We start from the raw sequence: 27170 nt of genomic DNA on the forward strand, positions 1-27170 counted from the left end.
AATTCTTGACAGAACCAAATACATATTAATAGACCATAAATAATTCTTACCTTGTTAGATTCTGTGGCCACAGTAGCTCTGATACTATTTGCAGACAGCAAGACTATCTTTTCATTGGTTAACCCCAAAAATGTAGCTCTTGGATGATGCAAAGAGAGATTCTTAAACAAAAAACAAAAAACATTGTAAAACAAGTTTTGTTCAGACTAATTACATGTATGGACAAACTAAACTACTTACTTGTGTATTCCTATAAGGCTCTGATTCAACCCACTTCCACTGATAAAGTTCTCCTTTACTGCTCACCGCCACCAGTTCAGAGTAAAGGGCTCCCATGGAAATAAATTTCGTCCCATCCTGTAAATCGGGAAGAGCTAAAAAGTCAATACTCTGACAACGTTCTTAAAGTAATTTTTTTTATTGTTTATGATTATTGGAAAACGCTGCATTTTACTACAATATTTTCTTCTGAACTAGAAGTGAGCATGCAAAGCTAAGAACATGTTTACCTTTTTACTTTAAATCAACACTCAATATCTTTTGTAGGACAAACAAGAAGGAAAAAAGGCATGGCCAGTGAATCACAGAAAAGCTGCGAGTAGTGTGTCCTTCAAGCCACACCAAGCACATTTACGACGTTTAGAAGCAGAGCTCAAAACTAGAAGTACTTCAATATAACTTCCATCTATGACAATGCTCATTTTACAGCTGTGTATGCACTGCAGATCAAACAATGCATTACATATCTGTCTGCACGCAGCCACTCTTCGCTCTCCCAGATATGGTAGGAGATTCGATCCAATACCAATGAGTGATTTGGGTATTTAAGCTTGCAGAATACAGGATCACATGTAAATAGAGCACAGTGTCAGTCAACCGAAAGGCAAATTCTCTAGACAATATGGCTCCTCACTTTGCATACTGTTTTGGTTAGTGCTGCCAACAAGTAACAAAAAGCACTTTCGTGCTGCAGGGAGTTAGGTTACTTATTGAGTTGGTTTTTGAATCTTTATAAAATCACATGCTATAACCAGCTAGCCATCTACAGCCTGGAATTTAAATTATTTTTTATGAAAAGTTACTTTTTTTCATGTGTCAATAACAACACTACAAATAAGAAAAGTTAATTACCTTGGTTAACAATCTTTCTGGTAGATGCCCTAGCTACCTGCTCATTCCCCACTTCTTCAATGTCCCGGACTAGAGCTAAAACGTTTAATAGATATTCTACGCTGGAAGAGAGCACCAGCTCCACATTGGTGTCCGAAGCAACACCACTGTGACATCTCAGGAAGCATAGAGGCCACCTGGGTGTCCTGAGATTCCATATGACCAGAGATGGGCCGCCACCACTGTCATCACCTTTGTGAATAGCCAAGGTGCTGAGATCAGATCAAATGAGAGGACCGCAAACATGCAGAGAGTTAACCCTAATATGAAATTCAAGTACATGACTGCAAGATCACTGTGTTGAAATATACATCCTGCAAGTATAGTGACACCATCCAATCTCCAGTGTTAAACCAACATGAGCAAAGGACAGCATTTCGAACTTCTCCTTGTGGAGGAAAAGCTTGAAGGACCAGGGGTTGAGGATCAGAAGAATACCACCGGTTTTCTTGGGATCCAGGAAGTACTGGAAGTTGCACCTACTCCACTGCTCCTTTGTGTAGCAAAACAGACACTTCTTGGGCAGGACACAGAGATGGCATTCTATGGAGGTGGGTGTCCAGGGAGGGAGGGGGGCTGCTAGTAGGGAAAGGTGCAACTCCTTCCTACAATTTGTAAAGCTCATTGATGTGAAGTTAAGGCCGTCTAGGCCTGCATAAAGGAGGACACCCACCCTCCCGCCGGCCCTCCAACAAGGGCACTAAAGTTGCTTCCCTGATGGTGCAGTGGAGGAGAAGGAGATTACCAGCTTCAAGAGACACCTCCTTTGCTCTATACTTCTTACAAAAGGGATTCTGGAGGCTGCTGCTGTTGGGGCTAAACAGACAGGCATCAGTGGAAGATGAAGCCACAAGAACCCACAAAACTTATGAAACTGCTTTTAGTTTTTCTGTGGCGACTGAGACCATGGGAACGTGCAGTTCTCCTGCTAGTTTGGAAATGTTACAAGGCTTAGTCAGCCTTGTCCTCAAAGTTTTTACATCAGAAGGCAAATCCATTAGTATCACCTGCACGCCAGTAGAAAACCAAGACAATCATAACCATGCACTGTGATGCAAAAAGGACGATGAGACCATGGCCTGCGCAATGCAATCCACATTATTCAGGCCTGCCTTTATAAAACTTCTGTAGAGTCCTGGTCAGCTCTGAAAAATTATCTTTAAGGTGATCAGGTAATGGCAAATTGAGCGTGTCCAAGAGTGCAAATTTACCTTCCCAAGAAACAGGTGGCAGTGAGAGATTTCAAGGTCATACCATTGACCGAAACAACAGTCTTACCTTAAGCTTTTAGCCATAAAGGGTCATATGTATGAAAACATTTTCCCATAGACACTGAATGGGTAAAACCCTTTGATGCATCTGGCCCTAAATTCTCTATTTGCAGGAATGGTAGGAAATGCTCCTGAAAAAGGTTTCACCATCAAGCTTTTCAGCAGACAGAAGAGAACAGAAAAGAAAGGAATCCAGGAGCTGTTCAGTACCTCTATGTCATAAATCTGTTCATGTGAGGCTAAACTTAAGTTTCTCCCCGAAGCCGTATAGCAGAAGTTCTGCAGTTGATGTTGCTGGCTGAAGAACTTCAGTAAGAAAGTTGTTTTTTGTATCTATTCCCCACCCCCCAAAAGCTGCTGAGGTATTAGACTTAAGTCTAATACCGCAACAACTTTGCTGGTACTTGCATGGAGGATGAATCCTCTATGGGGAACAGCCAGAAGGAAATTCCATCTCCAGTTCAAGTGATGTGACTAGACCACAAGCTATTACTAATGAGAAAAGGTTGGCCACCTCAGACCAAGGGGTAAACTGATCCTCACCGCTGTGATCTATGTCATATTTCAATAGGATCTGAATCAGAAACGGACTTAATGCATAGTTTGCCATTACTAGCATTTGTAAGAAGTGTTGCATTCTGCAGCTCTCGTCTTCCATAAGAGATTGAGCTTTCCATCTCAACCAATCACCCCTGGATCCTTTCATGCTGGAACTGAAGCAGGAGGGATCAGCACAGACTGATCTGAAACTAGCATGAGGAGTCGGACGGGTGCCGTAGTCGTGGCAGGGATTAGGCAAACCAGTACTATAAACCACAGAGGCCAAGCAATATAGGTATGCACAGAGGAGATTGGCGGCTTCAGCCTGATGTCTGAGCCAATTTGTATTCTGGCTGACTTAATAAATATATGTTTTCTACCAGTACTGGTTATCTTCATTGATGGTTTCTTTCCATGGTTTTACTCACATCACATACTTTGACATTTCTCTTAATAAGCCCATATAAATTAAACAACCTATATGTTTGTATGCATTTCCCCTGCAAATCTGGGAGTCAACTCTGGCTACTCACGGGCTCGTAGGCACCGGGGAGTCCTCCCTGTAGTGTTTTCCACAGGTCGAGCCGGGGGCGTCGGGTGCAGAGTGGAAAGTCTCACGCTTCTGGCGGGAAACGTGGGGTCTTTAAAGTTGCTTCTTTGTTGCAGAAAGTTGCAGTTTCTTGAACAGGGCCGCTGTTCTCAGGAGCTTCTTGGTCCTTTAGATGCATGGCAGTCCTCTGAGGCTTCAGAGGTCACTGGTCCCTGTTGGATGCGTCGCTGGTACAGTTTTCGTCGAAGTAGGGAGAAAGGCCGGTGGGGCTGGGGCCAAATCAGTTGTCGTCTCCGTCTTCACTGCAGGGCTGCAGGTCAGCAGTCCTTCTTTAGGTTGCAGGAATCTATCTTCCTCGGTTCTGGGAGCCCCTAAATACAGATTTTAGGGGTGTTTAGGTCTGGGAGGGCAGTAGCCAATGGCTACTGTCCTTGAGGGTGGCTACACCCTCTTTGTGCCTCCTCCCTGTGGGGAGGGGGGCACATCCCTAATCTTATTGGGGTAATCCTCCTTGTACAAGATGGAGGATTTCTAAAAGCAAGTCACCTCAGGACACCTTATGGGCTGTCCTGACTGGGGGGTGACTCCTCCTTGTTTTCCTCATTATCTCCTCCAGCCTTGCCACCAAAGGTGGGGGTAGTGGCCGGAGGGGTGGGCATCTCCACTAGCTGGGATGCCCTGTGGCGCTGTAACAAAGGGGGTGAGCCTTTGAGGCTCACAGCCAGGTGTTACAGTTCCTGCAGGGGGAGGTGAGAAGCACCTCCACCCAGTATGGGCTTTGTTCCTGGCCGAAGAGTGACAAAGGCATTCTCCCCATGCAGCCAGCAACATGTCTGGTGTGTGGCAGGCTGGCAAAAACTAGTAAGCCCACACTGGAAGTCGGGTATGTGTTCAGGGGACATCTCTAAGATGCCCTCTGGGTGTATTTTACAATACATTGCACACTGGCATCAGTGTGCATTTATTGTGCTGAGAAGTTTGATACCAAACTTCCCAGTTTTCAGTGTAGCCATTATGGTGCTGTGGAGTTCGTGTTTGACAGACTCCCAGACCATATACTCTAATGGTTACCCTGCACTTACAATGCCTAAGATGTTGCTTAGACACTGTAGGGGCATAGTGCTCATGCACATATGCCCTCACCTGTGGTATAGTGCACCCTGCCTTAGGGCTGTAAGGCCTGCTAGAGGGGTGACTTACCTATGCCACAGGCAGTGTGAGGTTGGCATGGCACCCTTAGGGGAGTGCCATGTAGACTTAGTCATTTTCTCCCCACCAGCACACACAAGCTGGTAAGCAGTGTGTACGCGCTGAGTGAGGGGTCCCTAGGGTGGCATAAGACATGCTGCAGCCCTTAGAGACCTTCCCTGGCATCAGGGCTCTTGGTACCAGGGGTACCAGTTACAAGGGACTTATCTGAGTGCCAGGGTTGTGCCAATTGTGGAGACAAAGGCACAGTTTAGGGAAATAACACTGGTGCTGGGGCCTGGTTAGCATGGTCCCAGCACACTTTCATTTCATAACTTAGCATCAGCAAAGGCAAAAAGTCAGGGGGTAACCATGCCAAGGAGGCATTTCCTTACAGTGGGTGGTTTCAGTGATCTGCTCATCTTCATTCTTATTTGTAGCTTTGTTTTGAAAACGTAGTAATTAGAATAAGACACAATTAAAAAAATCTCTACCTTGAGAGAATACTTTCATAAGGCTAACACATTTGAGATTCCTAGCTTTCCAGCACCCACAGTAAAATGTTAAGATGTGAAGCTATATTTGAGTCTGATTTGTCACAGACGTCCATTAGTCCCGTCCCTCACTGCCTGTTCAAGAGTTGGAAATCAGGGAGACCTCACAAATGAGAACTACACGCAGAAAGAGAGTCATATTACGTATTTAAAAAAAAAGATTTTCAAGTGCTACATCATGGGTTACATAATGCTCATTTTTATGCCCCATCAATCCAAATCCCACCAACAAAGTCAATGTAGAAAAAACAAGATTATTTTTGTAAATGTATTTTATTCGATATAGTCAGAGTGTTTAGAGGTCATTAGACCAATAAGGGCTTTAAAGAAAGGATGACTATTGGATCGTCACCTATAACTTTATTGCAGTTTGGCACAAACTGTTGGTAGCAGAGAGTACTACAGAAGGACATTTGTCCAACTCTGAAATGAATGTGAAGATAGTTGTCCTATGCCAAAAAATAGAAAGAGTAACCAGGAAGGAAGTGGTCAAGCTATTAGGACAAGGAGGTTGGATGGTGCAGCAAAATACAAAACAAAGTTTCAACCAGCATGGGGTAAAGAGTACTCTGTCTGTTGAGTGAATAATGAACAGTTTTCATTTAAGTGGCTTGTTTACTTGAAAATAATGAAATGTGAACATCAAGCAATCAGAGACATTCAGATGCACTGTCATACGGAGGGTCACAGGAAGCAAGTAAATGCAATGAAATCACAGCAAACACTGCAATTTGGTGAGAGTGCAGCTGCCAATGAACTAGATTAAGAAGTACTTCTGGCTGAAGTACAAGTTGCACAATTTTTGATGCAGCTTAATTTACCACTTTCAACTGCAGACCATATTGGCCCTTAATTTAATCAACCTTACCAGATTCAGCAACTGCAGAAAAGTATATATCAGCATAGACAGAAACAACTTGTATTTTGAATGGCACCATGGGACCAGAATGTAAAAAATATTCAATAGCTTTGTGTAGACATGACCCTTTAGCATGAGGATTGATGGATCCAATGACACCGATGTACAGAAAATGAATCTTGTGGTTTTGAATGTATTTGATGTGAAAAGAGCAAGTTGTCACAAACCTTTTTTACAATATGTGCCTGATATCTGGAGTATGTGGTGCAACTGCTGAACCCATATTTGCTGCATTGAAGTCATGTTTCAGCATGAGCAGATACCATTCAAAAACGGTGTCTCTGAGTGGATTACACAGCTACTAATATTGGTTGTAAAAAAAAAAAAAAAAAAAAAAAAAAAATCAATGGCTACCAGGTTTGCAAAGGAGTGCAACAGTATGTATGTCTGGATGTCCCGGTCACCTTTTGAAGGCAATGTTACTGGGTACAAAGTAGAGGATATGATGAGACCTTTTTAAAAAAAAAAAAAAATCCTTAAAGAAAAGGAGTAATACTAGACTATGGAATTTTGCGAATTGGAGTACGCAAAAGTATTAACGCATATAACAACTAGATGGCTGTCACTGGCATGCTGTGTTGAAAGGGCAACAACAAAACATAAGGGTTTAATGTCTTACTTTCGGAGTCAGGATTTCTGTGATGTAAGATTTCAGCATCTTCAAAACAAAATGTATGAAGATCCTTTAACAAGGTCGACCTACTGTTTCATTTCTCAGCACTACCAATTTTCATGTGTTTCAACACTTTTGTAGCGACAAGAACCACGCATCCATATATTACACAAAGCCACGCCAGATCTTGGCAAGAAGCTGGAACAGCGTATCATACTATCAGAGAGATCCAAGACAACTCCTCTGCGGTACAATGTTTTAAATGACAAAAACATCTACAAGGTCACCAGAAGATGTTTTCCTAGGGTTGTCTACAAAAACTATTCTGCTTTAACTATTCAAGGATGGAGACATCTCAGAAGCAAAGTATAAGCACGTTTTTAAGGCAGCACAACAGTACTTTTGGTCTAGTCTTCAATATATTGAGAAGAATTTTCCACCTAATAATTCTCTAATTGTCAATGCAAAATGGGTTAATGTTACACACCGTTTTAATGCTGCTTGGTCAAATGTTGGGTACTTTGTAATAAGATTTTCCAGCCTTCTCAGATTTTCAGAAGAAGAGGTCATGCAGCTTTTTGATGAGTTCTGAGATTATCAAAGCATTGCCAATGAGGAAAAAGGACAATCTGCATTCACTAAGGCACTTAAGAATGATGAGATTGCAGGTGGCATCATCGGATGGATATTTTATACCACTTGCGGCGTATGACTAACTGGCAGAAGTATCAAAAAGCGATTCAAACAGCTTTTTAACATGCAAAGTTGATACTTTTAATACCTCATTCAAATGCAGAACTTGGAAGTGTTTAGCATTGTTAGCAAAAATTAAAGTGACTTGGGTATCGTTAAAACTTGATGGGACACTGTCCAATACTATCTGTTAAATGTACCTACCCAGATTTGAGTGCTTTATGCTATTGCTGGGAACCATCCAATGAATTACTTCATAAAGCCCAGTCAGCAACTAAGTCATATATTAGGGAACATTTCTCAAAGCAGGATCTGGACATGTTCATTTTGCACCAGTAATTATTGACAATATATATTTTTGTGCTAGGCATGTCTCATGCCAAAAATGCATTAATGGAGCGTTCCTTTCTATTATAGAAAAGCAGCAACTCTGATATGAAAGCCTAGGCTGGGGTTGGGCAGAGAATAGAACTGTCGCTATTTACAAGACCAGAAGTGGCTAGCACAGGGAACACTGCATAGCAGCTAATGTATATACTTACATGTTTATAATGTAATATTTTAAAGCACAGTATAAGTAAACAAAACAACCAAACTACCTGGTAATTCTCAGAACAAACCTGTCATGTTTCAACTCTCAAAGCATCCCTGTGCACGCTGCTATGCCCGTTCCAGTGAATCAGGTGAAGGATCACACTGGAAATTTTTCCAAGGTTAGCAGGTCTGAACAGGAATCCACGGAGTGATCATTGGCATACAGAAGCACATCCCATACTGTCCCACTGTGCCTGAATGCTCCCAGAGAATACCACACAACAAAATACATCAGACAGTATTTAGAACCACCATAGAGAGTCCTGGTGGTTGTAGTAATATGGTGGCTAGCAGGTTGAGCGCTGCATCGGCTGCTCCGTAGCTCTTGTAAGAGTATCACTGCCCACATGTCCTGGACGACCACACCTCCCTGGCCGATGTCGGAGTCCTACCACCCAACCTCCAACCAGTAACAGCGGCGTGTTGGAGTTTGTGGGGCCGCTTATCGCCCACTGCTCACCATTTGCCATAGCAGCTGCACAGTGAGTGGGTCTGAAGGAGCCACTTTGAAGATCTGAGGAGCCGGAAAGAGCAGCAGCAGTTAACAGCAGCAATTGGCGTGCAGGTTTGCTTTCTCGCTCACAGGAGACTGCTGCTTACCCTTAAGTCAGCCCAAAGCACAACGGTAATATGAGAGAGCAGGACTGAGTTTACCAGCCCATCCACAACACTCCTGAGCTCCCTCACACCGAAGCACACAGGGCTTAGCAACATCACGAGAGAGCAGGTTTGAGCTCTCTAATCCCTTCCGCAATACTCTGCTCTACACAATGAACATTGCCTCCATTTCTGTAGAAGGTGGTAGGATAACGCCTCTCATGCAAAAGCCTGCCTGAAGCACAGCAGCATTACGAGAAAGCAGAACTGAGCTCCCCAGCCCCTCGAGCCTCCCTCTCCCCCACCCACACACTCTGCTCTACCTCAATTAAAGATTTATTGAGGGGTGGGGGGGGGCAGTGGGTTTCCTGAACGACTTCTCACCCGAAGCCAGCCATTACTTTACAGGCAAAGTAGCACCACGAGACAGCAGAACTGAGCTCTGAAGTCCCTTCTGCAATACTCCGCTTTACACAGTTCTTCTACCCGTGTGGATGAAGACAGGCCAACGATAAATTCTACGAAGGCTCATTGTTCTTTTGAGCAGCAAGAGGCAGTGAGTTCTTAGGTAGCATTTTTAAGTAATATATTCTACATATCCAAATAATCTTGAATTATCTAAGGATACAGATAAACAATGTCTATAGTCTAAAGTTCAATGCACTTATTTGTTCCTGAAGTGTTGAGCTGCCTGCTTGCAACTGCAAATCTGGCCAGAGGCTTTGATACCTTCTTTCCTTATTGCTGTCTAACCATTTCACAGAGGCTACAGGGTCCAAAGGTATTTAGTCACTGAGCTTCTTAGCTACTTGTTGTGCTGGCACTGACTATCTTGTGGGGGCACAACTAATGTTCGAGGTTGAAGCAGGTGGAGAGGCATACCCTCATTATTGAGGAGCTACAACATTCATTTGAGAGTTTATGCAATTTTAACAATTTCCTGCTTCGAGTGCTGACTGCATGTGTAATAATTTTGCTGAGATACCACGATACATAAAAATTTTACTTGAAGTAACGCAATGGGTGGCATCAAGTCTAGGGCTGCAATTCCTGAAATCCTGGCACTCTCAAATTAGACTCATGTAAACTTAACTGAGTAGCAGCAGGAGCGGCAGGAAAGGCACATAATTAGTCCTGGGGGGCTGTCACAAGCTCCAGTGGGTGCACAGGAGATGCTGGAAATACCCTCCATGGACACTATACATTTTAATGTGACTGTCCACCCACCTGAATGACCCCTCAAGGCTGAGCAGGAGGGCATTAATCAGATTAACTGCAAACAGTTTTGCTCTTCAGAAGTAATAAGCCCTACAATCACATCAGCCAACGTAGTTCCTAGAACTTTGAGGGCCATGGTGACTTTGCCCAAAACGACTAATGAGCTTGATGCAGATATCACTGCTCTGAACAACAGTTGACTCAAGCACTCCTGATTTCCTTGCAATGCCAACCTCTGGGGGACTGACGATCATTTAATAACTTCTCCACTTTTGCTATCGAAGGGATGGAACTGTGTCTGAAATTCCAGCGCTTAAGTGCTCTCAGCCCACTTCTCAAGGGTCACTAAATCAGTTTTAACACTGTTCCCAATCAACTTAGCTGTGGCAACAACAGGAGTGGTAGACGCTGCAGCTAAGTCCCCTATAGCAAACACTGCTAATGACAAGGATTAAACAGACTACTCAAGCACAGTAGTCTGCATATCTATGAATAAAAGACCAATACAGCCTTTGCATTGCTCATTAAAGACTATTGTTGGAAGGGGAAAAGAAGTTACTGCCAGTATCTGAGCCGGGTAATTTTGAGACAGTAGCCTTGCATGAACCTCGCAATACTGGAAGAGGCAGAAGAACTAACATTCTCCTGTCATGACGCAGTCTCCCGAACCTTCTAAGTCACTTTTGAAGAGGTAAGGAACTCCAAGCTACATACTCAGAGCTCTTTATATCCTAAGGCCAAGGTTCATGAAAAGGCAATTCGGCTGTGCCAGTGTCAGATGCTAAGTCAAACTCCAACACTTCGCTAAGCTATGCTACCTATGCAATACAATCAGTGTTTCCTGAGGCAAGAGACAAAGTTAATCAACCCAACCAGCCTTTCCTCAAATGGTATCTGAGGAGAGAAGCAGGTCAGAGGCCGTCCGTTCAGGATAAGAGCACAACCCTGGCCACTATGCGGACCCCTTTCACTTGGAAATTCTACATGTTCTTCAATTTCAATAACTACGAAATCTATGTTGAAGACTATTTTGAAAGAAATATGTGCAGCTAAAAACAGCCAAGTAGCGCAAGTAGACACATTTGAGAATCTGGTGCTAAAGGTGCCATCTATCGAACAACAATTTGTGGTATTTGCTGACACAAAAAGTTAATGAAACCAAGATACACAGGCTGGAAACACATTCTGCCCAGTAGGAGCGCAAGCAAGAAGGGATGAATGAGCAAATTATATCTCTCAACTGTAAATGCGAGGATTTGCAGAACTACTCTCAGAGATCAAACTTGCTGACTGTAGGAGCACCAGAGGGCTCAGACCACAGGCGGTACTGACCGCTCAGAGACTACTTTAATCAAATGGATTGCTAATTCCATTCATGTGCTGACCGGCTAACGAGACTTTGAATAAACTTCAGATTAACTACTTTTGATCTCACATGTACCCAGGGTTTCATCTGAGCTGTATAAGGCCACGTATTATCTATTTTAGGGACTATAAAGTCAAATAATGAATGCTTTTGATTGCTAGGGAACATAGCACATTCTCTGTACCAGACGGCTTCTACTTTTCCAGGGCCTGGCCTGGGAGACAACATCTAGGATGTGAGAAATGCAGGCCCGTTCACAGCTGCATCCATTCCAGTCTCATTTACAGGGGGATCCTCTCTAAAATCAGGTGGAAGGGGTCCTTTGTAATATTTTCTAAAACCAAACAAGCCATGAGTTTCTTGGACACTGAATGCACTTGATTTTTATTATATCATCACAGGTGTTTTTGTTAAATTACTCACATTTAAGCTGGAAAGATGGGGTCAAATCTCTTTGGTGTTATTTTATGATGAGTGGGAGGTTATACTTCAATACTACCTGGATGTCAGACATGACATCAAGCATTTGGGTAGTCTCCATCCCCTAGCCTTGCCAAGCAAGAGGTTTTCTGGAAGTCCAATATGTTTGAGGGTGGGAGTAGGGGTGTGTTTGGGGAATATGGGAAGGGTAGGTAGAGAGGATGTGAGATGAGAGTAGAGGGGTGGGAGTTGAGAAGGGGGGGGATGTAGTAAGCTGTGTTCTAGTTGTAGTACCCCCTCCCCACTTTTTTGCATGGTGTCAGTACGTTTTGGACTGTAGTGCACTGGGATCCTACTAACCAGGGCCCTAGTGCCAGCACTCTCTTCCCTAAATTTGGCTGCTTGGTAACATTTTACACCCACAATTGGCATACTGGTGCACTTATTTAAGTCCCTAGTATATGGTACTTAGGTACCCAGGGCACTGGTACACCAGGGGTCCCCCATGGGCTGCAGCATGTGTCATGCCACCCATGGGAGCCTGTGCAAACTGACTGCAGGCCTGCCACTGCAGCCTGTGTGAAATGGTGCAAGCACCCTTTCACCACCAAATCGGACTACTGCACTTAGAGAGATGCACCCTGCCTTTGGGATGAAGGGCCTACCAGACGGGTGACTTATGACATCTAAGTGTAAGGGTATCCTTGCATAAGCAGGGTGCACCTACAGAACCCAGGCCCATTTCCTGGAGTCTAAGTGCGGGGAAGTCATCTTAAGGTGTGCTGTGGACACTGGTCAACACGAGAGGTCCAACTACGTAATTGGTACTCTGAACCTAGGCATGTTTGGTATCAAACATGTTAGAATCATGCAGCAACATTGCCTCCAGTGTTAGTTGCATGATATCATGTACTCTGGGGGATACCCCAGTTCTGCTTGTGCGGCCATACGAGGTCTAGCTGCCAGTCCATGCTGCTGCTGACCCTAGACACTCTTCTGCCCTCCTTCTGGTGAGCCAGGATTTCCTGCAAGGGAGAGGTTTGACCACATCCCCCGTGTATTAGGTGTCTAAGGGTTTGGGTGGGATGGCCTCTGAGCACCACCAGACTGCTTTGAAGAGCACATTTGGTGCCCTCCTTGCATAATACGGTTTGCACCACTTCAGGAACCCCTGGTTCCCACTCTGGCGCAAAACTACACAAAGGTCAGGGGAGTGACCACTCCCTTGTCCAGCTCCTCCCCTAGGGAGGTGCACAAAGCTCTGCTAGATGTCCACTTGATTCTGCCACCTTGAAAAAAAGGTGTGCAGAGGCCCCGGGAAGCATCGGACTGGTTAGGCCAGGTGGATGACGACCGTGACCCCTAAGATAGGAGGGTCACTGCAGAGAGTGACCAACCCCCTTTTAGAGTTACTTAAGCGCTCCGTTGCGGGTGGGTCTGCAGATTCATCAAGCAAGACTCTACAAAGAACTCTCCGCAAGACATAATCTGCTCCTGGCTTCTGGAGCTGCTGCTGGTCTTTGCTGGAACTCAACAAGTCTCCTAGTAGGAAGGCTCCTGTTGCAACACTGTTTCTCCAGACTCTGCAAGAATTCTGCCACATACAAGGACGGACATCCTCCAGGGCTACAGGTGCTTGGCTTTCATTAGGAAGCACGCAGGAATTTCCCTTGGAGTGAAGCAGTCACTCCCCTGCAACCGCAGGCACCTCAAGACAACGTTGATCGGCTGGTGGTGTCTGTTGTTCATGGACATCTTAAGATCCTGCAACACAGGTGGTGAGTGTGTGGCCTCCTCTGGGTCCTGCCTGTCTTCTGTCCAAGTTAGGAGATTGTGGGCCCCTGTTCCTGCCACTGGACTGGCACCTTTGTGCACCACGGATGTTGCACTTGCCAAGGCTTGTTGACTCTTCCTCTGGGAGATCTTCAGGCTGCAAGAAGCCCAGGCCTCCAGCACTCTGCAAACAGAAGATAAGCTTCTGTCCTGGAACTCCTGCAACGTGGGACTTCTGTTTTGCTGGGCTGGTAAGGCCTCCTCACGACTCCCTGTGTCCAGCACCTGTGGGTCACTCGAGGGGGTCCATTGACTTCTGGTGGCCTTCCGTTGTGTTGAGGGCCAGCTCTGACTCCCCCTTCTGGGGGGATTCTCCTGGACCTTACTGGCCCCCACAATTTTGCAAACTCTTCTGAAACTCCTGTTTTCATTTGCCAGTGCTTGTTGGTAACCTGGCTGGTCACGAACCCTCCTGCAATCTGGCAACCGTCGAGGGACAGCTCGCAGACATCTCCTGGGGTCTTCTGCAGCTCCTGGACCCCATAGCTGGGATTCTTCCACTGACATGCAGGAACTTCATCTTGCATTCCCACCTGCACCACCTGGGCACCTTCAAGGGTGCTGGACTCTGTCCCCTTCCTTTGCAGGTCCTCCACATCCAGAATTTGCCCATGGGTTCCACCGGCCTGGTCCACAGGTCATGACAGCCGCTGGACAATCAAGGCATCCAGAGTCTTCAGAGAGAGTCCCTTCTTCCCTCTGCATCCGGGTCCCTGGTGTAGGTACATCAGTCTTCTAGGTATTTTGGGGCAGGGGTGCCCTCTACCCATCCTCTTGCCATTGGGTTTCCTCGGGGTCCACTGGGAAAGGTCCTGAATTCCACAAACACCAACCACTACTCTCTGTGTTAGTTTATGGGACAACTGGGTGGGTAACTAACTTACTCCTGGTTGCTGGGGTCACTTACCTCTGGTGTTCCTAATTCCCCCAGCCCCTATCTAACTACCACACTTATCTTGGCTGGAGTCGCTATTTCACATTCAACTTTTTTAGTATATGGTTTGGCCCTCCCCTAGGGCTCTATATATTTCTAAACTATTTCTGATGGTTATTCTGTGTATATATTGGTTGTAATATCTCCAAAGGAAGATATACCAATGTCAGTTTAGTAGTAGTGCTGTAATAAAGTAGCTTATTTTTTCAACACGTGTGCAGTTCTTTCTTGTGAGTGAGTTACTGTCCGACTACTGTGGTACTGCAAGTGCTTTACATTCCTCCTGGATAAGCTTCAGCTGCTCGCCTCAGCTACCCTGAGAGAGCTTCTGCTATCAAGACACCGATTCACTATCACTAAGGGTTGCCTGGACTCAGTATAGGGTGCCACAACATAAACGGAGCCAGCCTCCTACAGGGGACAAACAAAGTGCATGTGCATCTTATGGTTGAGAAATCATACAGGAAAAACAGGGAAATGTCTAAAAATGGAAATAGTTAATTCCATATCATAAATGGTTAATTTCATATCATGGAAAATAAATGGCCTAAAAGGGGGGAGAAGATATTTTCAGAAGCTGGTCATATGAAACCGGATATTTATGCCCTTCAAGAAATGCATTTTACCAAAAGGAGGCAGACCTGTTGTCAAGGCTATATCGTACCTGAAAAATACAATGTAGTAAATGCCATGTACTGGTCAGGTCAGAGTGAAATTTCTATGATCTTTTTAATCAGTTCTCTTCGAGCCATAAAATCTAAAGTAGGTCATGAGGGTAGGTGGGCAAGAGTGGATATAGCCATCAACAAAACAAAAGCCATTTTGTCTTCATAAATATTTATGCACCAAAATAACCAGACTCTGCACTTTTTCACCAACATGATCAAAATGAGTGATGTTACTCTACCTATTATAATAATTGCAATTTTAACTGTACTCTGAATCCAGTTCAACACAACCAATACTTTCCACACTGCTCAGCTAGACAGAACTAGAACTAGCATGTTGGACAGGATGGCCAACCTGAATTTGCTCAGTATATGGATTGAGCAAAACACTGACCTTTGGAAATACACTGTAGGAGCTTGGCTCTGTATGTGCTATTTCAAAGTAAGGAATAGCATGCACAGAGTCCAAGGGTTCCCCTTAGAGGTAAAATAGTGGTAAAAATAGATAATACTAATGCTCTATTTTGTGGTAGTGTGGTCGAGCAGTAGGCTTATCCAAGGAGTAGTGTTAAGCATTTGTTGTACATACACATAGACAATAAATGAGGTACACACACTCAGAGACAAATCCAGCCAATAGGTTTTTATATAGAAAAATATCTTTTCTTAGTTTATTTTAAGAACCACAGGTTCAAATTCTACATATAATATCTCATTCGAAAGGTATTGCAGGTAAGTACTTTAGGAACTTCAAATCATCAAAATTGCATGTATACTTTTCAAGTTATTGACAAATAGCTGTTTTAAAAGTGGACACTTAGTGCAATTTTCACAGTTCCTAGGGGAGGTAAGTTTTGATTAGTTTTACCAGGTAAGTAAGACACTTACAGGGTTCAGTTCTTGGTCCAAGGTAGCCCACCGTTGGGGGTTCAGAGCAACCCCAAAGTCACCACACCAGCAGCTCCGGGCCGGTCAGGTGCAGAGTTCAAAGTGGTGCCCAAAACACATAGGCTAGAATGGAGAGAAGGGGGTGCCCCGGTTCCGGTCTGCTTGCAGGTAAGTACCCGCGTCTTCGGAGGGCAGACCAGGGGGGTTTTGTAGGGCACCGGGGGGGACACGAGTCCACACAGAAATTTCACCCTCAGCGGCGCGGGGGCGGCCGGGTGCAGTGTAGAAACAAGCGTCGGGTTCGCAATGTTAGTCTATGAGAGATCTCGGGATCTCTTCAGCGCTGCAGGCAGGCAAGGGGGGGATTCCTCGGGGAAACCTCCACTTGGGCAAGGGAGAGGGACTCCTGGGGGTCACTTCTCCAGTGAAAGTCCGGTCCTTCAGGTCCTGGGGGCTGCGGGTGCAGGGTCTCTCCCAGGCGTCGGGACTTTAGGTTCAAAGAGTCGCGGTCAGGGGAAGCCTCGGGATTCCCTCTGCAGGCGGCGCTGTGGGGGCTCAGGGGGGACAGGTTTTGGTACTCACAGTATCAGAGTAGTCCTGGGGTCCCTCCTGAGGTGTTGGATCGCCACCAGCCGAGTCGGGGTCGCCGGGTGCAGTGTTGCAAGTCTCACGCTTCTTGCGGGGAGCTTGCAGGGTTCTTTAAAGCTGCTGGAAACAAAGTTGCAGCTTTTCTTGGAGCAGGTCCGCTGTCCTCGGGAGTTTCTTGTCTTTTCGAAGCAGGGGCAGTCCTCAGAGGATGTCGAGGTCGCTGGTCCCTTTGGAAGGCGTCGCTGGAGCAGGATCTTTGGAAGGCAGGAGACAGGCCGGTGAGTTTCTGGAGCCAAGGCAGTTGTCGTCTTCTGGTCTTCCGCTGCAGGGGTTTTCAGCTAGGCAGTCCTTCTTCTTATAGTTGCAGGAATCTAATTTTCTAGGGTTCAGGGTAGCCCTTAAATACTAAATTTAAGGGCGTGTTTAGGTCTGGGGGGTTAGTAGCCAATGGCTACTAGCCCTGAGGGTGGGTACACCCTCTTTGTGCCTCCTCCCAAGGGGAGGGGGTCACAATCCTAACCCTATTGGGGGAATCCTCCATCTGCAAGATGGAGGATTTCTAAAAGTTAGAGTCACCTCAGCTCAGGACACCTTAGGGGCTGTCCTGACTGGCCAGTGACTCCTCCTTGTTATTCTCATTATTTTCTCCGGCCTTGCCGCCAAAAGTGGGGCCTGGCCGGAGGGGGCGGGCAACTCCACTAGCTGGAGTGTCCTGCTGGGTTGGCACAAAGGAGGTGAGCCTTTGAGGCTCACCGCCAGGTGTGACAATTCCTGCCTGGGAGAGGTGTTAGCATCTCCACCCAGTGCAGGCTTTGTTACTGGCCTCAGAGTGACAAAGGCACTCTCCCCATGGGGCCAGCAACATGTCTCGGTTTGTGGCAGGCTGCTAAAACTAGTCAGCCTACACAGATAGTCGGTTAAGTTTCAGGGGGCACCTCTAAGGTGCCCTCTGTGGTGTATTTTACAATAAAATGTACACTGGCATCAGTGTGCATTTATTGTGCTGAGAAGTTTGATACCAAACTTCCCAGTTTTCAGTGTAGCCATTATGGTGCTGTGGAGTTCGTGTTTGACAGACTCCCAGACCATATACTCTTATGGCTACCCTGCACTTACAATGTCTAAGGTTTTGTTTAGACACTGTAGGGGTACCATGCTCATGCACTGGTACCCTCACCTATGGTATAGTGCACCCTGCCTTAGGGCTGTAAGGCCTGCTAGAGGGGTGTCTTACCTATACTGCATAGGCAGTGAGAGGCTGGCATGGCACCCTGAGGGGAGTGCCATGTCGACTTACTCGTTTTGTCCTCACTAGCACACACAAGCTGGTAAGCAGTGTGTCTGTGCTGAGTGAGAGGTCTCCAGGGTGGCATAAGACATGCTGCAGCCCTTAGAGACCTTCCTTGGCATCAGGGCCCTTGGTACTAGAAGTACCAGTTACAAGGGACTTATCTGGATGCCAGGGTCTGCCAATTGTGGATACAAAAGTACAGGTTAGGGAAAGAACACTGGTGCTGGGGCCTGGTTAGCAGGCCTCAGCACACTTTCAATTGTAAACATAGCATCAGCAAAGGCAAAAAGTCAGGGGGCAACCATGCCAAGGAGGCATTTCCTTACATACACTTTTTTTCAAGACCTCATAGGCAATATCCTCGTATAGATTTGTATTTGAGTAGTGCAAACTCCTTGATCTGTAGGACTGAGATCTTGGATTAGCTACATTCGGATCACTCACATTAAACTAAAATAGGTACGCAACTGCTGTGTTAACACCAACCTACGTTGGTCTTTCTTCCCCAAGTATGTGCTAGATCACTCTGACTATATAAAGTGTTTGTGCATATTCACACAGGAATTCAATGTGACTAACCAATGGTCAGCTCATCCCTCTGATCTGGGATACCTTGAAAGCCTATAATAGGGGAATCTCACTCACTTATTACTCAGATTTCTAGAGCAAACAGTTAAGAAAAGAAAGCTATTAGGGGCCAATTTAATAATTTCATTCAACTGCACATGGCACGGTTTCATCGCGCTCCGAGGCCGCTCAAGCCATACATTTACACATCAGGGGCCTTCCAGGCTGCATCATTGCCGTAACATCACTGCCTTTTAACTGCGAGCTCTGAACTGTGAAATTGGTGAGAAACCAGGGAAACTGTTGGCCTGTCTGTGTCAGGTTGACACTAAGAACTGTGATTAAATGGATCCAAAATGCCACAGGGAGAGTACGTACCCAACACACCTAGATCTCATTTATCTTTATGGCTTATTATTCTGGGCTGTAACAGGAGGAGCTGGAGTGTAGTTTTACCAATATTAATGACTATCTGGTCCCTTTAGACTTGCCCAAATTAGCAACAGTTGATTAGGATATGTTGGATGGTGAATTCCCAGTGAATGAGCTTAGAGAGTTTATCAATGGTCTGCAGGAAAAGAGCCATGGCCAGAACACATTCTTTTGGAAATATATGAAATTATAGCACCTAAATCATTGGACTTCTTTTGGAAGTGTTAAGACATTTTTAGTACCAGAGGGGTTCCATCCTCCTGGAATGAAGCAATCATTACAATATTTCTTTAAAAAAGAAACATCCATCAGAGTGAATTTATATCGGCCTATATATCTTAATACCGACTCTAAAATATTTACCAAGCTTGTGGCCAATCGAGTCAATAAGATCATTTCTCAGCTTGTATCTTCCGAACAACATGGCTTCAATCCAGGGAAGGTTACAACCTCCCATAAAAATATAATTAACACTAACTGAACGTGCAGGAACTCTCCAAGAATGTCTTAACATCATTTTACTCAATGCTGAAAAAGCATCCGATTGTGTATCCCAGAAGTTTCTTTGGGAATTACTCCTGCAGTTTAACTTCAACGCGAGATTTATTGATATGGCTAAGGTTATTTACAAGGCTTCAAGAACTCAGATTAGCATAAATGAGGATTTAAAACCTTTAATCTGTATTTTGTGTCACACTCAACAAGGATTCCCACTCTCCCCTGCTCTTTATGCATATATTAGGCCTTTACGCAGAAGCATCCCAAACAACTCTTATCACTTGTTTCTCCCTTGGGTGTTTATGCAGACAACATGTTAATATTCTCACACTACTCCTTGACAACGCTTCAGTGTGTTGAACGTATAGTATTAGATTTTGGCCAAGTCTCGGGTTATGAATTAAAAGCCCATAAAATCCATCTTATTCTAGCAGATACAGCAAGCAGCTCGAACAGCATGTGACACCTCAAGCTAGGTATCTGGGCATTATCTAGGCACCTACTGCTAAGCTATGCTAAGAATATATCTATACTGCACAACTATGGCAGCTTAGGCTATCACTGAATAAATGGATTCATCCACCCACCACCCTAATTGGGAAAATTAACCTAATTAAAATGAATATCCTTCTGAAAATCCTGTATCTTTTTCGATCATTTCGGGAACTAAGCAGTTAGGCAATCTGATGGTTGAGTTTGGGCTAAAATGATTTTCTGCTTTACAGGCTGAATTCGCAATACACCGCTGTGATTTTTCTTTCTTTCTTTCAAAAAAATAAATAAATAAATACAGAGGCAGACCTTCCTATTGAGAAGAAATATTAACAGTATTTCAGAAAGGTACATCTGCATTTTTTCAGTCGGTTTTTAATGCGTTAGGAACATGGGCTGATAAAAGGACTCATAGTTTAGGCGAGGAGTTCACAGATCAAAAACTCACTTGTATTGCTGCAACGTTTATTACTCCTACTAGGTTAAGAAGCCAGATTTATTGTACACTTTTTGACTTCTATATCAGGCCCTCCAAAATTAGTAAATTGTGTAATGGATCTTACAGTTGCCCAACAGGAGAGGCTGATAATGTTCATATGTTTGCTACACGTCCACAAATCACACCATTCTGGTAATCTGAACAGGGGCAAATAACTCTTGTACATCCTTCTAGCTGTATTATTACTCAAAAAATGATGCTGCTGGGCATAGCGATTACTGCCAGGGTCTTTTGTACGCTCTCCAGTGCTAGATTAAATATTGCGAGGAACATGAAATCTCTCTTTCCGACAAAGTATGAGGAGCTGTGTATAAGAGGTAATGAAGGCACATGAACTGGAATGCCAGACAGCTAAGGTCAGAGGACCTGCACTGAAATTTCATCCTATTTGGGGGGGAAAGGGCCAATTATTTGGCACCAGACTACTGATGTTGTTTATCCAGCTTATGATTGCTTGCTGTCCCATGATTTATTTGAATACTGTAAAATCTGATGTATACAATTAAGTTATGCCCTGCTGGTCTATTTAATACCTCATATGTGGATGTATTTTCTTACTTTACTGCTTGTACTCCCAATAATAAAAAAAAAAAAAAAAAAAAAATAGAACCATTATAGGGTCAGTACCAAGAGCGGTGGAACAGGTGGTAAGACAGTGGCTTTGAGGGTGTTGGAGGATTTGGTTTTGTAAGGGAGCATGGAGGTATGAAGATGGGCAGAGCCACTGGCACCAGAGGCTGAGGAGCTATGGATTTCAATTTTGGCTCCAAAAATGAGCCCCAAAAAGGAGGATTGATGGAGTGGCTTAACTGGTGGTGAAGCATGATGTTTCTTGTACTTATTTTTTGCACTTGACCCTCAATGACCTGGAGGAATAAGGAGAAAGGGGGACTTCGAACGAGCCCTTGATTGATGGAAACCCAGAGTATTGTCTCAGGCCCAGCCACAAAGAGCTTTGTTTTTATCCTGAACAGCAGGATGTGTCAGGAAATACCCAAAATGAGTTGTGATCCAGCCCCAAGCACCACAGGCAGATATAATGAGGGTCTGTGATGGATGTCTGTCCATCACATTCCTGGAAGGGTTTAAAGCCCGAACAATTAGGTAGAGACAGCCATAGCACTGCACCAAGATTTGAGATGTGAGGAAACATTTCCTCTGAGTTAACTCCGGAGAGCGAGCGTAGGATCTGCATCGAAGCAGTTGGAAAGAACCATGGACGAGCTACTGAAAGCTTCTAGCACATGAGATATTCAAGAGGTGAGGAATCAGAAGGTAGAAGTATTCATTAGAAGAAAACGTATGGATGAGGGTAGTAACTGGGATCTATAGAATCGTTTCAAGGAAAAGGACGTATAGAGAATATGCCCAGAGCAATTACCAGTGGTTCAGACTGATGACATTAAAACACTTGTACAGCACAAGAGTGCTTTAAGTAGTATGTAACGGTGATTTCATAGATGGACAAAGTAGAATTTGCCTGCTAAGCCTCTAACTCATCATGTGGCTATTATCATGTGCATACTGCAGAAAGACTTATTCTTGACCAGTGGTTCTTAACCTGTGGTCTGAGGGCAAATGGGGGTCAACAAGACTTACTCAGGCGGCACACAAATGTTTTACAAAATTAAGTCTTAAAATGAATACATTCAAATTCATGAAGCATATACAAATAAAGCAAAAATTAAAATGTACTATATTAGATTGCTTATTACTCAAAATATGTCATTTCAGCATTTGTTTGGTGTATTGTTTTGGAGGCTGAAACCATAGATCTTGCTTAGGCTGGTAGTCCCCGGCTTTCAAGAAGGACTCAGTGGGGGTCTACAGGCTCTAGTAATGATCTAGTGGAGGTCAACATAAATCAAAATAAGAACTGCTGCACTAGAACTAGAGCATTAACCTACTAAGATGCACTTATGTTTTTCTTGCTGCAAAGATTACACAGATTGTTTTATCTCTGTCTTTTGTTTGAGTTTGTAATTATTTACTGAGCTATTCTTTTGCAGTGCTTTATTATGTAAGGTAACTGTCAAGGGCAAATACAAATAAACTTGCCTTGAATCAACAAACCAAGAACACAATTAAGATTTAGTATAGCTCCGCAGACATCTCAGGCCAGGGCCATTACCAACCTTCTTTAGACTGGATACTTCCCAACAAACCTCAAAACACATTAAACCTATGTGTAAAAAAAAAAAAAAAAAAAAAAAAAAAAAAAAGCTTCGTTTGGATTTCTCTGATCCCAACAACTAACTGGGAAAATGTTCCTTTTCAGGTATATTTAATGATCAACATTTAAACAAAAATACACAATTTCCGGAGGATAACAATTTACTGTGGGTCCAAAATTAATTCAGTCATGGCCACAGTACTGTGGCATCACTGACTGACATGTGAGAGTTGACTCAGTTCGGCATTCAACTATTTTACAGAAACTTCATGATTTAGGAACTCGGACAAGGAACTGGCCAGATCACATCTTACATAGCTGACATTGGATGCTGACCATACAACTTTCTCCTATCCATTCAACTCCACAGCCGGCATATCGCAATGCTTAAACACTGCAACCCTAAACCCCCTCTCAACATCTACCTCTATCCTGTACTAGGCCTCGTATGTTCCCTTACAATCAACTGGTACAACTATACTTATTTGTTTTAAACCATCTGTCTAACATTTTTATTTTCCTTCAATACAGTGTTACATACAGAAAGATGGGCAGTAAGGTAGCATGTTTTGAAGCCATATTCCCAATGATATTTTCTATATCGACAAAATTAAGCATTGTACACTGTAGAACGAGCTCTGATAACAGGTATTTATAGGCATCCATCATACAACAAAGTCTATTGGAGGAATCCAGGCTGTATGAGATTCCTTAAAACTCTCCAGTTGGTTATCCCATATTCTGTCAATAGGGTGCTTACTGATATAATAATACTGATGACAATCAAATCATTTTAAAGCTCCAAAGTTATTTTGGTCTTGACCTGTACCATGGAGAGATGGTTACCAGTGACTAATCAATTGATTCTTTGCGAACCAAATCAAGCTCAGTTTTCAAAACTGAGATGCCAGTCTGTGGTAAGAGAAAAAAAAAAAAATCACCACATTTAAACCATTTGGCCACAGGAACTAGCACCCACATACCTAACTCAGCTGAACAGAAAAATTGAGGAATGGACATGGGCTCAAAACTACCCTATTACATCACAAGCAAATCAAGTGGCCAAACCAGGCTTCCATAGTGGGAGAAGTCTTCAATGAATCTGCCATACCTGGGGCTCCCATAAAATGTCTAAGCTACCACTGCATTAGTACTTTTTTTATCCCGATGAGGCCAATGGTCGCTGCCTCAGCACCCCCTGTTAATAGTGCAGACTCCACACAGAGTTCAAGTTCAGTCATCTTACAGTTTCAACTGATGCAAACGCAAATTACATCTGGTCTCTAATTTCTACACAGCCTTCCAATAGCCAGAAGGAATACGGCTTAGCCAATATACACACAATCCATCAGACTGGACGACTTAATAACAATTACACAAGTATGGCCACCTGTGCTCAAGACGGGCCCAATTATGGGCTGTACCTCCATTGAAAAGGGCAACAACTAGTGCAACCTCCTTGGGTCTAGATAGTCAAATTTTGAAACAATATGACCCTGCAAATCAAGGAGTATTGACAATCACATTCAATTCTGGAAAGCATTTAAGACATGGCATCTTATACCGTTATAAACTCAAGATGTAGATTATGATCTACACAAAATCCTAAGCAGTTGTGACAACTTTCATACTGTTCACATATCTGCTAAACACCACTATGTGTAGAGCAAGTCTTGGAACCTCAAACACCTCAACCAACGCCTCCCACAAAGGATATGCTACATCTTTTGAGCAACACTTCTGAAAGGCCGCAGAGAAATGAATTATGATGAGCATTTTGCGGCCTCATAAGTGATACAAAGATCGCTACTGATGCTTCAGCACAAAATACTGTACTGACTGGTTCTTAATCTGGGGAAACCAGAACTGTGACTGTTAAGTAAATTAACTATTAGCATATTTAATGAAATAGACGTGTAAAAAAGCAATATGCACATTTAAAAATTAAAACACTATAAATGTTAAGGAATTCGAAAGTTAAGGCTAAAAAGTAATTTAGTAAAATAATACCGGACAGCTGTTATTGAGTGTAGGAGCACTGAATGTGAACCTAATATGGAACCTACTGCTACTTTCTTAACACATGGAACACGTTGGACCAGACTCACATGGATCAAGTATGGGTCACATTGGGGCTAATGGTGGCTAAACGAAACATTGCACGTCTATGAGGAGGCACAGCAGCAACAGCAACTGAGGGATTGGAAAAATGATATTGACTGGTGCTGAAAATGTGGTATACGAAGGAAACGGATGCCCCCAAAAATGGGCGAAGATTTGGGGTAAGTGAAATGAACATAGAGACAATCCATATACAGTACTTCCTGAGTGTGGTGTAGAGTTCTGATCACCATGCTACATTGGAAACTGTGGAAGGGGTGGCGGAGGAAACTATGGTGACCATATAAACAATTGTGGGGAAATGGTTCAAGGTCTCTGTCTACCTTATTGTATGGCAGTGTATATTTTGTGTTTCTTTCGCTGTATTGTTTTAATGTTGATAACAATAAACAGAATTATACAAAAAGTATTTTGTATCCCAAGTCTGGTTGGTGGGAGAGGATCAAGTACAGCAAACAGAATCCAGTTTGGCTGATCTGTTTCTTCACCTGAAGCACTGGTATATGCCTACAAAAAATAGAATGCATTATGAGCAAAAAGAAGGGTGCTATGCTAGAGTCTAGATTATTACCTTCTTTTAGAAATAAAACCAAATTTGGAATCACTCGAAACTTCCCATTAAAATTAAAATTTCAAATCCAAAATATACAAAGTATTTGTTTGCTGTGTACTTGTTTCTGTATTTTTATGTAATGTTTTAAAAGTTCAAATCGTAGAAACTTTGTAGGCTAGGATTAAGTAGTGATTCAGTTAGCTTCTATAGACAAAGAAAGATTAAAACCACTGCAATACCAGATTCGTCATAAAAGGAGAGCGAAAACAGGGGACAGATCAGACAAAATGAATATTATCTACTTTTGAATGAACTAAAGTAAACTAAAGTACTGCTGTAGGAAGTTGGCTCTGTATGCACTATTTCAAAGTAAGGAATAGTATGCACAGAGTCCAAGGGTTCCCCTTAGAGGTAAGATAGTGGCAAAAAGAGATAATACTAATGCTCTATTTTGTGGTAGTGTGGTCGAGCAGTAGGCTTATCAAAGGAGTAGTGTTAAGCATTTGTTGTACACACACAGGCAATAAATGAGGAAACACACTCAGACAATTCCAGGCCAATAGGTTTTTGTATAGAAAAATATATTTTCTTAGTTTATTTTAAGAACCTCAGGTTCAAATTTTACATGTAATACTTTAAATGAAAGGTATTGCAGGTAGGTACTTTAGGAACCTTGAATTAGCAAAATAGCATATATACATTTCACATAAAACACATATAGCTATTTTAAAACTAGACACTTAGTGCAATTTTCACAGTTCCTAGGGGAGGTAAGTAATTGTTAGTTCTTGCAGGTAAGTAAACCACCTACGGGGTTCAGATTTGGGTTCAAGGTAGCCCACCGTTGGGGGTTCAGAGCAACCCCAAAGTTACCATACCAGCAGCTCAGGGCCGGTCAGGTGCAGAGTTCAAAGTGGTGCCCAAAACGCATAGGCTTCAATGGAGAAAGGGGTGCCCCGGTTCCAGTCTGCCAGCAGGTAAGTACCCGCGTCTTCGGAGGGCAGACCAGGGGGGTTTTGTAGGGCACCGGGGGGGACACAAGTTAGCACAGAAAGTACACCCTCAGCAGCACGGGGGCGGCCGGGTGCAGTGTGCAAACACACGTCGGGTTTGTAATAGGAATCAATGGGAGACTAAGGGGTCTCTTCAGCGGTGCAGGCAGGCAAGGGGGGGGGGGGGGGGAGCTCCTCGGGGTAGCCACCACCTGGGCAAGGGAGAGGGCCTCCTGGGGGTCACTCCTGCACTGGAGTTCCGATCCTTCAGGTCCTGGGGGCTGCGGGTGCAGGGTCTTTTCCAGGCGCCGGGATCCGAGAGTCAGGCAGTCGCGGTCAGGGGGAGCCTCGGGATTCCCTCTGCAGGCGTCGCTGTGGGGGCTCAGGGGGGGACAACTTTGGTTACTCACAGTCTCGGAGTCGCCGGAGGGTCCTCCCTGAAGTGCTGTTTCTCCACCAGTCGAGTCGGGGTCGCCGGGTGCAGGGTTGCAAGTCTCACGCTTCTGGCAGGAAACGCTGTTGCCTTTATTTTGCTCCTTTGGAAACAAAGTTGCAGTCTTGGGTGAACAGGGCCGCTGTTCTCTGGAGTTTCTTGGTCCTTTTAGAGCAGGGCAGTCCTCTGAGGATTCAGAGGTCGCTGGTCCTGGGGAAAGCGTCGCTGGAGCAGTTTTCTTCCAAAGGGGGGAGACAGGCCAGTAGAGCTGGGGCCAAGGCAGTTGGTATCTCAGTCTTCTCTGCAGGGTTTTTCAGCTCAGCAGTCCTCTTCTTCTTAGGTTGCAGGAATCTGAGTTCCTAGGTTCAGGGGAGCCCTTAAATACTAAATTTAAGGGCGTGATTAGGTCTGGGGGGTTAGTAGCCAATGGCTACTAGCCCTGAGGGTGGGTACACCCTCTTTGTGCCTCCTCCCAAGGGGAGGGGGTCACATTCCTATCCCTATTGGGGGAATCC

At 44.2% G+C, this 27170-nt stretch overlaps 1 protein-coding gene across 8 annotated transcripts in view; it reads right to left on the reverse strand.

Annotated features, from left to right (window-relative positions):
- The window catches only part of UBR5 (ubiquitin protein ligase E3 component n-recognin 5), a 1605594-nt gene that overhangs the window by 1392475 nt on the left and 185949 nt on the right, over window positions 1-27170 (reverse strand). For all 8 annotated transcript variants that reach the window (XM_069220579.1, XM_069220580.1, XM_069220578.1 and 5 more), the window contains 2 exons: window positions 241-357; window positions 51-161 (listed from right to left, as the gene is read on the reverse strand). In XM_069220579.1, coding sequence (XP_069076680.1) covers window positions 51-161; window positions 241-357 — 228 coding nt within the window. The remainder of the gene's footprint in view (window positions 1-50; window positions 162-240; window positions 358-27170) is intronic.

This window comes from Pleurodeles waltl, chromosome 2_2 (assembly GCF_031143425.1).
Source record: "Pleurodeles waltl isolate 20211129_DDA chromosome 2_2, aPleWal1.hap1.20221129, whole genome shotgun sequence".
NCBI classification, from domain to species: domain Eukaryota; kingdom Metazoa; phylum Chordata; class Amphibia; order Caudata; family Salamandridae; genus Pleurodeles; species Pleurodeles waltl.